The sequence below is a fragment of the Echinops telfairi genome, unplaced genomic scaffold, assembly GCF_000313985.2.
Source record: "Echinops telfairi isolate 266 unplaced genomic scaffold, ASM31398v2 ScPeMD7_3533;HRSCAF=4204_1, whole genome shotgun sequence".
Taxonomy (NCBI): domain Eukaryota; kingdom Metazoa; phylum Chordata; class Mammalia; order Afrosoricida; family Tenrecidae; genus Echinops; species Echinops telfairi.
Genome location: NW_022107432.1, coordinates 31478534 through 31492030, shown reverse-complemented (window position 1 = coordinate 31492030; position 13497 = coordinate 31478534). Strand labels below are relative to the sequence as shown.

Below are 13497 nucleotides of genomic sequence, written 5' to 3'. Positions count from 1 at the left end.
ATCATAAATCTTAAGAGAGTCTTTTCAAAGCTTTTCATCAGCTGGGCCCTGCGTCTTTGACTCTCCTATGATTCCTGCCCTGTGATGTACCCCTGCTTGAGTCAAGCCAATCTGCTTCATGTCTTCTTTGTGACTGGCTGATCCTACTTCTGTGTATCGCCTGGGCCTGTCTCTATTGCGGGCCATTTCCGCTCATCTGTGTCCACCGTCTCTTTCAAGAGCTCAGGCCAACACTCCTACGAGAAGCATGGAAGAAAAAGCACGGTTCCTGGACCTGGAGAATCCAACTGCGATCCTGGCTGTGTGAGTTTGGCCAAGCTACTCGAATTCTCTCAGCGTCTCTTTTTCCATCCTTATAAGGTAAATAACACTCAACACAGAGTTTGATAGGGATCAAATTATAGAACACATGTAAAACACCTAGCTCGAATGTGTCCATAGTGATAGACGTAAATATGTATCACGTAGACACCTTATCATTCCTTCCCTTACTCATACATGTCAGCTCTCCGTGATTGACCATCATACCCTTTCCTGCCCAACGAAGTTGTGACTTCAGGATCTTGGTTCACATAATGTCCCAGGCAGCCATTGTCCAAACAGTCAGAGTTGCGAGATGAGCCTTCTTTGCTATTCTTATAGAAAGCAAGTACTACATTTCAAAAGAATGAAAGGGCTCAAGAATTCATTTTTTTCATGCTAGACCAATTCCAAGTTGTTCTTCTACTCCATGCTCTCTCGGTGCTAAATGCTTCACTTTTGTGACTATTATTTTGCACTTAATATTATCTGGAACAGATTCTGGAGTCAGACAGCTCTGAAATGGAATCTTATTTGGGCTCTTCCTTGCTGTTTGGTTTTCAGCAATTTATATAGCCTTTCTTTTTCCCTTCCCTAATCACCTCCCTTAGTGAAATCTTAATGCCAGAGATTATTCTATATATCTGTTTATGTACTTTATCCATTTTTACCTTTACTATGAATTGGGTGCAGGTTTACATTCAGTTTTACATTCAACAATTCTTACAGTTTCCTTTGTCACATTGATTGCAATCCCTTCAATGCAAGTCCCCTCATCCTGCCTTTGCCCTGTCTTTCCCACATCCACCTTTCTTCTACCCTAACTTTTCTTAAGGGGCCCTGGTGGCATAATGGGTAATGCGTTGGGCTGCTAACTTCAAGTTCAGTAGTCTGAAACCACCACCTGCTCCATGGGAGAAAGATGAGGCTTTCTACTCCCTTATCGAGTTAGCCATGGGGGTAGTTCTACCTGTCCTGTAGGGTCACTAGGAGTCAGAATTGACTCAGTGTCAGTGAGTGAACCATTCTGAACTCTGTCCTTGGGCAAATACTGCCTCTTGATCACAAATGGTTGATTATTCTAAGGTGTACATACCTCACAGGTGTTATTGTTTCCCTTATAGGCCTGTCTATTGTTTGTCTGTGCCTTCGTTTCCTTAAAATAAGGACCAGAAATATGCTCGTACCTTATAACGAGGATCATTATGCAGCTCAAATGAGATAATACATGTAAAATGGTTCAAACAGTGGTTGGCACATAGTAATGTTAGCTATTATTATTACTATTACAGACTCATTTTAAAAATACACCTACTCTTCACTAATTGTCTACATCATTGTCTGATGGTTCATATTTGTAACAGTTGTAAAAACAATCTACTATCTGACTTTTGAGCATTAACCATGTAGATTTTGCAATCATGAAAAATCTATGAGAGTAATACGGGTTGAAATTCGGGTTCAAGTTACGTGTCAGGTTGGCTGAATTATGATCCTCTGTAGTTTGGCAGTTATATAATGATGTAATTTGGCAATTATATAATGCTGTGGGCTTCCTCATAATACTTATTTTCCCATAACAACATGATGTTTGGAAGAAGGGGTGCAAACATTTTTTTTATTTATTTTTGCATTTACTTTTTGCCATTACAAATTTACTCAACAAATACATGCTGAGCACTTATTGTGCGCTAGACATTTCTCTGTGCAATGGGAATACAGCTCCCAGATAAATAGTAATGCCATCAATGTTTGTTTTATACATAATTTATTTGTTGTTGGTGGTGAAAATATGCACGTTAAACAACACCTAAATTCAGCACATTTCTGTGCCTCATTCAGTGACAGGGATGACTTTCCTCAATTGTGCGACCATCCCCACCTCCCCTCGCTGAATGCTTCCTCCACTATTAGCAGAAGCTCGCTGTCCCGAGCTGCCTTCTAACATCTCGAGTCACTATTGTCTATTTGGTTTTTGTTGTTGTTTTAAATCATTTATCGAGGGCCCGTACAACTCTTATCACAGTCCATCCATCCATCCATTGTGTCAAGCACATTTGTACATTTGTTGCCATCATCCTTCTCAAAACATTTGCTTTCTACTTGGGCCCTTGTTATCAGTTCATTTTTCCCCTCCCGCCCCGCACCCCACCTCCTTTCATGAACCCTTGATAATTTATAAATTATTATTTTGTCATGTCTTATACTGTCTCCCTTCACTCACTTTTCTGTTGTCTGTCCCCCAGGGAGGGGGTTATATGTAGATCCTTGTAATCGGTTCCCCCTTTCTACCCCACCTTCCCTCCACCCTCCCGGTATTGCCATTCTCACCACTGGTCCTGAAGGGATCACCTGTCCTGGATTCCCTGTGTTTCCAGTTCCTATCTGTACCAGTGTACATCCTCTGGTCTAGCCAGATTTGTAAGGTAGAACTGGGGTCATGATAGTGGGGGGAGGAAGCATTACAGAACTAGAGGAATGTTGTGTGTTTCGTTGGTGCTATTCTGCACCCTAGCTGACTCATCCCTTCCTTGTGACCCTTCTGGGAGTGAATTTCAAATTGTCTACAGATGGACTTTGGGTCTCCATTCTGCCCTGCTTTGTTCGCATCAAAATGGTTGTTTGCTTTGGGTCTTCTGATGCCTGATACCTGGTCCCATAGACACCCCGTGGTTACACGGGTTGGTGTGCTTCTTCCATGTGGGCTTTGTTGCTTTCCTGCTAAATGACTGCTTGTTTAACTTCAAGGTTTTAAGACCCCAGGCACTATATTTTGGAATAGCCAGGCACCATCAGCTTTCTTCATCACATTAGCTTATGCACCCATTTTGTCTTCAGTGATCGTGTTGGAAAGGTGAGCATCACAGAATGCCAGATTAGTAGAATAAAGAGTTCTTGCATCGAGGGTGTACTTGAATAGAGGCCCAATATCCTTTTGCTACCTTAATACTTACCCTATAAATATATGTACAAAGACCTATGTCCCTATAATTATATATTAAGATATTTACATATGTTTATACCTCTATAAATGTCTTTTGCCTCCTAGTTCTTTCCTCTATTTCCTTTCCACTTTCCTCCTGTCCCACTATCATGTTCAACCTTCATTCGGCTCTCTGTACTTCCTCTCGGCTGCAGTGCACTTGAGCGAACACCACCAGACATTCTGTGCCCTCCTCACCATCAATTTTAGGTCTCTTGTTGTCCCCTTGTTTCTGGGTTTGTTGCCTCCCCTCTCCTCTCTGCCTCCCCACCCCTACCCCAGAACCATTGATCCCATTGTTTTCTCCTCAGGATTGTTTATCCTGCCTATCGTCTATAGACAGACATGGGAAAAGAGAGAGAGAAAGAGAGAGACAGAGAGAGAGAAATCTATGAGAAAAGCCAAGTCTGTCTGCTAACCCTTATAAATGTTTTCTGATAGGGTTCAATGCTGTGCCAAGCCCTACCCCCCTAACCGAAGTCCATTTTCAGAATTCCTCAGGGACTTTGTTGCTTTGCTCCCCTTGGTGCTCTGTTGTGCTCCCTTCCTGTTACACCCTGGTGTGCAGGGGGGGGGGGGTGAGTGTGTCAGACTGGGCACAGTTCCCACACTGTGTCTCCGGTGCTGCCTCCCATAGTGCTGTGTGTCAGTAAGGGGATGTCGTGTCTTGTGGTGAAGCCTACCCTACGGTCCTCTCTGTGCACTGGCTGCTCTGAATGGGAATGTTATCCTTGAAGCTTGGTGGGTCAGGATGTTGTCCAAACATCTTATTTTAGATCATGAAAAATCTGTATGCAGTCTTAAAAATAAACATTCAAAGGGATTCCATTATATCCAGCTTCCCTTAGAGGTAATATCTTGCAAAACTAAGATATTGAAACATTGATACTGTCAAGATGCAAAATAATTCTGTCACTACAAGGATCCTTCCGTTTGTCCTTCTGAAGCCACCCCCACTCCCCACCTGTTCCTCATGCCCATGTCATGTGAACTTGAGGATATTGAGAGTGAAAGGGTGGAGTCTAGCCTGTCAATCAGGTCACAGCCGGATGCTGTCTCCTTGTGGGTGTGGCCTTCTCATGAGGATTTGGGGAATCTCGTCTCTTTTTCCTTGGAGGTGGGCCACACACTCTATTTCACCTTCCTCCTGGCAGGCCATGGGGAGCCAGGTTGACACCCGAGCGAGCCATGTAGCAAAAGCCTGCGCCAGCTCTGTGATACTTCCACGGACATTGGATCCACAAGACTTTCCACCCACTGGCCTGTCATTTTCCTGAATTCAGCATCATTGCATGTGCCACGTGAGTCTGAAGAGGACTTTATAGACTAGTATCGGACATATGGGCTAATATCAGACTTAAGACTTATGGACTGAACTGGGCTGGGGTGTTTTCTCAATATGCAATTACTCTGTGATATAGTCTCTCTTACACACATATGAGCGTCCCTGGATTTGTTTCTCCAGTCACCCGGTCTAACACAATGTCCAGCCCATTTTCACCTTACTCACACCCATATTTAGACCCTCGCAATCAGGACTGTGTTTTTCATTACTATAATTTTGTCACTTAAGAAATGTTATATAAATGCTATCAGACAGCATGTAAAACTTTCCATTTTCATCGATTTCTCCTCTTCATCATCTTTCCTTCTGCTTAAGTGGATTGTGTTCTTCTTTGTCTAGGGAGAGTGTAGGTTTTCCTTTCTTCTGTATGCATTTCAGTATGTAAATGTTCCTCTGTGGACCGTTTTAGCTGTGTCTGACACATTTTGATGTGTTGTACTTTCATTTCCATTTAGTTAAACATTTTGTTTTCATTTTTCTTGAAACTTCCTCTAAAATCCATCGATATTTGAGGAGTGTGTTGCTTTTGCTTTCCAAGTGTTTGGAGAACTCCGTGATAACTTTGTTATTGATTTTAATTTGGATTCCAGTAGATTTAGAAAACACACTCCTATTTCAATTCTCTTAAATTTGTTTAAGTATGTTTTAAGACACAGGGTATGATCTACCGTGATATAGACGAGGGGGTGCCCCCCTCCCCCCAAATGGAAAATAGCTCTGCAGGGCGGAGCTTTTGTAGCACACATTTTCCCCACTAGACGAGCATCAAGCAACTTGCTCTTGGTGCACACAGTGGCATTGCCTGGGAAGGTTCTCTCTAGTCACAGTGAATTTTTTTGGTAAAAGTAGTTTCAATTTCACTCAAACCTCTGTTGCTATTATATAACATCCCTCTTGTATCTATTTCATCTGTTATTAAAATAGACACTCCTGTTTTCCTTAATGTTTTCATTATCCTTTTATTTTCAATTTGTCTATATTGTTATATTGCAATTGAGTTTCTTACAGACAGCATGTAGTTCAGTCATGTTTTTCATTCACTCCAACTTTTAACTGCTATATTTTGATCTTTTACATTCAGTTTATATATGGATATATTCGGGATTCTGTCTGTCATGTTATTTTTTTGTTTTCTATTCTTTCTGTTGCTCTTTCTTCTTTTTCCTACCTTCCTTTGGTAATATGAATACTTTCAAAAACAAAACAAAATTTTTCATTGTGAATGAGGTGAAGATTTACAGATCATCAGTTTTACCTTCAACAATTCATACGCATTTTGTTTCAGCTTGTCCATCGCAGGCCCCTGCATGCACCATCCTTATCCCACTTCCTCTGTGTGCTTCCTGCTTCAGTTCCTCCTTTCCCCACCTCTGTACTTTGTCCTTGAGCGTTTTGGAGCCCTTTGTACATAATTTAGTTTACCCAACTGGTGTTGACATTTTACCAGTTAAAGTGGAGTGTAGACATCTTGCCTCCCTTTATGTCCATCCCTAATATAATTCTCTTAAATAGGTCCTCTCTGCATATCTGAACCACAGTAATTCATAATTTGGCTTCAACCATGAAGCATCGTTTTTAAAACCTGAGTGGACAAGGGAGATATATTTTGTTTACCCATATTTTTATTCTTTCCGTTCTGTTTTCTTTTTTCCTGGTGTTCCAAGATTCCTTCTTTTTTCACTTCCTTTCTGCTGAAAGTACTTTCAGCACCTGGAAGCTAGTGTATCACTTCCTTTTGGCCTTCATGGTTTCTAATGAGAAATTCCCTGTGGTTTTCCCTAGTCATAACGTGTCACTCCTTTCTTAATAATTTCAAGACATGTTCCTTTCTCTTTAGTTCCCAGAAGTTTGATTTTGATTTGTAGAGTTCTCCGGCTTTATTGTAAATGGGGATCACTGACCTTCTTCAGTGATCTGCTGTAGATTTATGTCTTTTACCAAAATTAGAAAGTTTTCCACTAGTATTCTTCAGGTACTGCAGCCCTGTTTTTTTCCTCCTCTCCTTCTGTGACCTTAATGACGCCTCGTGGGTCTCTCCGGCTCTGGTCATGTTGCTGTTGTTGTTGTTGTTCTATTTTCTCTCGGTTAGTCTGATTGGGTTATTTCCACTGTGCTCTTTCAAGGCTATTGATTCTTTCCTGTCTCTTCCCATTTTGCTGTTGAGCCCATCTGTTGCACTGATTACTGAATTTTTCAGTATTTCACGTTTCCATTTAGTTCATCTTCTATTTCTTTTTTTAAATGCATGGTGAAAATATACACAGGGTATCGTTCAACAATTTCAACGACATTGGTTACCTTCTTCAGGGTGTGTCACCACTCGCTCCCCACATTATATCACTGACATTGAAGCAGACATGTGGATGTGAGGTGCCTGCAAGTCAGTTCTGACTCAGAGAGAGCCGCTGTACAGCAGAAGCACACAGCACGGGCCTGCACCCTCCTCACAACTGTTACACTTGAGCCCGGTGTTGAAGCCATGATGTCAGTCCACCTCCTTGAGGATGCCCAAAGTATGTGAGATTAAGTCTCACCATCCTAGCTTCTAAAGGAGGTATTTAGCTGGACCTAAGAGTATCGCAGCTTTATCTGGGTTGCTGTTGTTGTAAATTGGTTTTCAGTGGCTTCTTCCCCTGAGGTAGGGAACAAAGTCCTTCTTCGCTGTCTGTTCTTAGTCTGGAAATTCCACATAAACCTGTTCACTGTGGGTGACCCTGCTGGCATTTGAAATACCAGTGTGACATAGCTTCCAGAATCATAGCAACACGAAAGCCGCCATTGTATGATAAACTGACAGACAAGTGGTAGATTCATAGTTGAAATCATATATAGGGTCTCTGAGATTGTAAATCTTGACTGGGGTAGACAGCTTCATCTTTCCCCTGAGGAGCAGTTGGTATGTTTGAACCATTGACCTTATGGTTAACAGCCCAACCCCTAAGCCACAGCACCATTTGGGCTCCTTACTGTAGCTGTAGAGTATGTTTTAGCACCCTATGTGTGCATTCTCCTGCTTGGCTGCTCTCTTTCACATTTGTTTTCGCGTTCTCTTTTCGCTACCTTATTCTGACAAAGCTCAGCAGGGGAGTTGGAAGGTGGCAATACCTCATTATTGGATGGTGGAGGTAGAAGTTCAGGTTCCTCTCTCAACTTCCCTTGAGCAGACAGGGGTGCTTGTCCTATCTCCCCAGCCAGCTTCCACTGATAGTATTCTGGCTCGGAAATGGGAGGAGTGCCTTGTTTCTTTGTTTACTGAAACACAATTGTGGTGGCAGTAATGGCGTGGGGGGGAGGGGAGAGGCTTATTTTGGTGGGTAATAGTAAAAGTTCCGACTATCCACTAGGCCTCTTTTGATACCACTCAAGCCGGAAGTGAGAGGGACACTTGATGACTGCTCTGTGGGGATGAGAATCTCTATTCCCTACTATGTCTTTCATCACTCCAGGCTTTTGTGGGGGCTCTTTATGCCTGGATCCATTGCTGTTTTAAGTTTCTGGCATATTCAGCTCCAAGGCTGGGATGTACTTTGCAAAAAGAAAACAACTCACCAGCCTGTTGGCTCCTTGGGTTCTGATGTCCCTAGCTGATCTCCCTTGTCTCTACCTTTCGGGCTCTGATGTTTATTTTTGAATATATTATGCCCGGGGTTTTTCGTTGTATTTAGCGGAAAGAAGAGGAAAAGGTATGCTTATCTGATATTCTCAAAAGTGGAATATCTTTTCCTTTTATAGATGAAAAAACAAGAGAGAGAGGCTCAAAGAAGAGAGAACATGACTAAGGCCACTAAGTTAATTAACAGCTGCAGGCATCTCTGCCAGGGAAGCCCTGATGGTGCAGTGGTTACAGCACTTGGCTACTAATCAAGAGGTTGGCGGTTTGAACCCACCAGCCACTCCATAGGAGAAAGCTTAGCTGGCTGCTTCTGTAAAGCATATAGCCTTGAAGCCCCACAGGAGCTCCTTTCTGTCCTACAGGGCTCAGTTAGGAGTCTGAATCAACCTGATGGCTGTGGATTTGGTTTTGCTTGGCATAGTCTATCAATATCGCCTATTTTGTCTCCTCCTATAAGATTAGTTTTTTTAAAAAAAAAACAACCATAAGAACTATATCTTCTTTTCCATTTATTTTGTGTCTGGTCAAGTACCCAATTCAGTTCTTTGCGCCCAGTAATGATAACTTTTGAAGCGTACTATGTAACAGACACTGGCCTGGGGACTCTATATACAGCCTCTCCCCAAATCCTGAGAAGACTCCTGCAAAACAACTGCAATTATTCCCATTTTACATGTAAGAAAGCAGAAGTCTGCAAAGATGAAATAGCTGACCTAAATTCATACAGACGGTAAGTGTCAGGACTTGTTCCTGACACCACATTCTGCCTCTATCTCTCTCTGCCATCAAGTCTACTCTGATGAAACTGTATTCCATTCATAGAATCTATTCATTCATCTGACAAAATAGACCTTACCCCTGTGGGTTCCTGAGGCTGTAAGTCTTTATGGGAATAAGTGGAAAGCCTCATCTTTCACTCATGGAATGGCTGGTGGCTTTGAACTGCTGACCTTGTGGTTAAGCAGTCTCACATGTAACCATGAAACAACCAGGGTTCCTTCCTAGGCTCCCAATAAATCCTTATGTCATGAAACATAGTCCTAAGGGAGATTAGCAAAAACCAGCTGGAGAGTGAATTCTGAGAAGAGAAATTGAGCTTCAAATGGAACTGTAGTTTGGTAAGTGAAGCTTTAGATGGTAAAGCTCTCAGAGGAAATTAAATACACCAGGCAAAGTCATTTTCATATTACATGTTGAGTTAGTTAATTGTGCTAGCCTGGCCGATAATCACATGTGGTGCTGGTTGAAAGGCGGAGGGATAAATGGGTGGTGAAGCCTCGCCTTTCTAGTTCTCGGGTCTCTTGTTTTGTGATGGTTGCATCGGGTGCAGCTGCCTTAGCAGGTCCCTGCTTCAGCTTGCAAGATGGATTTCCTACAAGACATCCCCAAGGAGAAGCCACATGGATCTATCCCAATGCAGCCCTGAGTGCTGGAGCAGCCATATGGAGACCCCTGCCAGTGCTGAGATGCTTACACGTTCACTGACTCAGCTTCCTCCTGCAGTCGGCATTATTGCCTCTGTTTTGTGAGGTGAAGGACTTTGTGGACTGGTGTTGGGTATGGGTTAATTTTGGACTTGTGGGCTTGGGCAGCATTGGGTTGGGATGTTTTCGTGATGCACATTTTCTTTGCATAAAACTCTCTCTTATACGTGAGTTGCTGTGGATTTGTTTCTCCAAAGTACCTAGACTAATACACATGTCATTTCATATATTATCAAATACTTTAGCTATAAACCTGTCATTTCAGGAAATAATAACAATTTTTAAAAAGACAGAAACTCCAGGTTTGACTCTAATGTTTACTAACCCAAAATATAGTAAGTGAGCCTATACTCCTAATTGCAATGATTGCTAAAAGAATGTGATGCAGTTTTTAAAAGGGAAAAATCAGGAGTGGAACTGGGGTCCATAGTCCCTAGGGTGCTTCTCTAATCTTAGAGGCAAAGAGAATGATGAGAATGTTCATAATCTCATCCTCACTCCGTGGTGGACAATTTCTGGAAAGAGAGGGATCAAGGTGCTGAAAAGAGAGCCTGTGTACACATACATCCCACAAGTTTTCAAAAAATGAATCCCTGCAGTTCCAGATATAGCACCGTACATCACAGGAGCAATTTTAAAAAGGGGCCCAATTGTCTAGTCCTTTCTTTATCTCTTCTTCCTACCTGAATAATCCCAGCCAGAAAAGTTGTGGACGCCACCACATTCAAGGATCTGTTATAGGCCATAAAGAAGTAGGGATCAGAAAAGTCTTCCTTGATGAAAGTTCCCAACACCAGGTGGCCACTGTTGAAAGGGCTCACCTTCAGGACATTGATCATCAGAGAACTCACAAAGAAGAAGAAACCTATGAAGGAAGCACAATGTTTAGGCAGATGGGTGGTTTCAGGTCCAGGTAAACTCACAAATACTGCCACAAAGCAAGGCCTGTCTGATGGGCACTGCCCTTGTTCTAAGGCAGTGGTTCGCAACCTTCCTCATGCCGCGACCCTTTAGTACAATTCCTCATGTGGTGGTGATCCCCCATCCATAAAATTATTTTTGTTGCTACTTCATCACTGTCATTTTGCTACTGTTATGAATCAGGCAACCCCTGTGAAAAGGTCATTCGACCCCCAAAGGGACCACGACCTACAGGTTGAGAACCACTGTAGTCTAAAGAATCTCTCTTATTTGGAAGGAGCCAGGGAGAGGAAAGAACAAGGAAAAAAAGAACTCTGGCTCCACATATTGTGACCAGTTCACAGACTTTAGATCTTGGCAGTCCAGGTGCTACTAGTCTTGGATTATGGACATTGGAGTGGGGATCAAAGAAATTTACTGGACACGGGACTCGGTCTCAGCCACTGTGACTCTTAGTAGAAAAGGTGAAAAGTGAGATAATCAAAGGATTAGAAAACAAAACTAATCCATAATCCTAATAAGAAGAATGCCTAACATTCACGAAGGCTTTACTAATGGTACGCCCAGGGGAGGAAAGGGCTCACGCTGTGGACTTGAGTGCTTTGCTTGCTCTGCTATCATTTGTGAATTCATAAACTGACGTGCTCTATTATAAACCAGCTGTCACACTGGGTTATGTGAGTCCAGCTGAGAGAGTGATCCACTCTAGGATCTAGGCCGTTTGGGGCTCTGCTGGGTGACGGGCAGTTAGGTCATCTTAGCAAGTTACCTCCCCTAGTTTCCATTCCTTTAAGGAAATCCCTTGCTGGTTTGTTTCTGTCGTGGTTATATTAACCAAACCAAAAGAGCCCAAACTCACTGCCATCGAGTCGATGACACCTCATAGTGACCCCACAAGACAGGGTGGAACTGTCCCCGTGAGTTCCAGAGACAGCAACTGTTTGTGGGAGGAAAAGGCTTGTCTTTCTCCCTCAGAGAGGTTAGTGGTTTCGAACAGCTGGCCCTTCAGATCACAGCCCAGCTAGAAACCACTGCACCGCCAGGGCTCCTGTTATACTAACAATGGCGTACTACGGTCTGAACCCTAACCCTAGGGGTAGACTGTTTACTTTCTGCCTCCCTTTTTTCCATTTTAAAGTTAACTTTAAGTTGGATTCCTTCCAACACCCAAGCCAAACTCACTGCCATCAGGCCCATTCTGACTCATACTAAAATTCAGCTCCTTAGCAACGAGTGAACGTCTGATGGGAATGTCATCCTCTTTGTATAGTTCTAGCACCGAACTCACCAATAGACATTTGATGGCATGATCCAAGAATTGCATAAACCGTCGAAGAACAAAAAGCTGCATAAGCGATATTGAGAGGAGGAATCAGCTGCCTTGCCAGCAAACTAAACGTCAGGCCTGAAAAACAAGATAATCTAAGTAAGACAAGGTGGCTTGGCTTTTAAAAGTTACCTGAAATAACAACTGTAAGGAATAGCAATTGTAACGAATATTTTAAATCAAAATCATCTATGTATACAGCTAACTAGGTGTGGGTACTAATAGCCCCTGGCCTGCAGCCCTTATTTAGGGCCTTTGACTTCAGCTCCCATTACCCTCCCCCAGCTACCTCCCACCCAGACACCCCATTCTAGTTACTGTCCCTATAGATTCACCCGACACGGGTTTCATGTGCAGAAGAACATAGAGAGAACATAACAGAGAGTCAAGAACACTACCAATAATAACATTTTATGTGCCCTTCACTCATTCAACAACAGTCAACTCACAGCCAATCAGGTTTCATCTGGGCTCCCACTTCTCTCCCACTCTGTATTATTTTGAAGCAAATCTTATCTATTAAATAATTTCATCTGCAGAGATATTTCCATTATCTTGAAAAGATGGCTCTCTTTTAAATTTAACTACAATACCACCACCACCTCTAAGAAGTTAATAAAGGTTCTTTACCATGATCAAATGTCCAAGTTAATCAAAGGTCTTTAACATTGTCAACTATCCAATGTTCGAATGTCCTAATGATCTTATAAATGGCCGCTGTGGTACAGGGGTCACCAATGATTCCTGCCAACTGGTATTCACATTCGTGTGTAATCCTCTCCTCTGAAGTAGGGGTTGGACTTAAGTCATTTGCTCCTAATCAATAGAATACAGCAAAAATAATGGGATGCCACACCCAACATTAGGTTGCCAAAATACCATGGCTTCTGCCTGGACTGTTCTCTGGCTTTCTCTTTCTCACTCAGGCCCCCAGGTGCCCGAGCTGACTGTGTGCCAGTCTACTTGTGCAGAGAAGGGACTGCCGCCTCAAAAGACCCAACACTTGGTCTGACCCTCTGAATGATTTTGAAAATCTGAAAGATTTTGAACAAGAGGCCTCACATTTTCATTTTGCACTGGACCGACCCCACATAAAACAGTCAGTCCTGCCCGTTGCCAGGTTCTGAACATCCGGGAGCCGCCTATGGAGAGGCCCACATGGCAGTGAACCCAGGCCGCCAGCAATCACCTGGGTGAACTCAAAAGCAGACTGTCCAGCCTCAATAGACCCCCTTCAGATGACTGCTGGACTGCACCAACGTCATGAGACCCTGAGTTAGATGTATGGTGGGGCTGAGGGTAGTCTTTAAATTAATTACTTGCTACTACATGTGCGCTTTGCTTTAGCCTCTGTGCAGATAAGGTCCTCTCACTGCAATTGGTTTCTTGTCATCTTTTTTTTTTCTTCATATGTGATTTATTTATTTAATTATTTTAATCATTTTATTAGGGGCTCATACAACTCTTATCGCAATCCATACATACATCAATTGTGTAAAACGCATTTGTACATTCATTGCCCTC

The 13497-nt window shown here is 42.7% G+C and overlaps 1 protein-coding gene across 3 annotated transcripts in view; it reads right to left on the bottom strand.

Annotated features, from left to right (window-relative positions):
• The window catches only part of SLC26A8 (solute carrier family 26 member 8), a 90775-nt gene that overhangs the window by 50212 nt on the left and 27066 nt on the right, over nucleotides 1-13497 (bottom strand). For 2 of the 3 annotated variants that reach the window (XM_045294922.1, XM_004710816.2), the window contains exons 4-5: nucleotides 11935-12051; nucleotides 10409-10590 (exon numbers count right to left, since the gene is read on the bottom strand). In XM_045294922.1, the coding sequence (XP_045150857.1) occupies nucleotides 10409-10590; nucleotides 11935-12051 (299 nt within the window). The remainder of the gene's footprint in view (nucleotides 1-10408; nucleotides 10591-11934; nucleotides 12052-13497) is intronic. The other variant, XM_045294923.1, reaches the window with a different exon arrangement.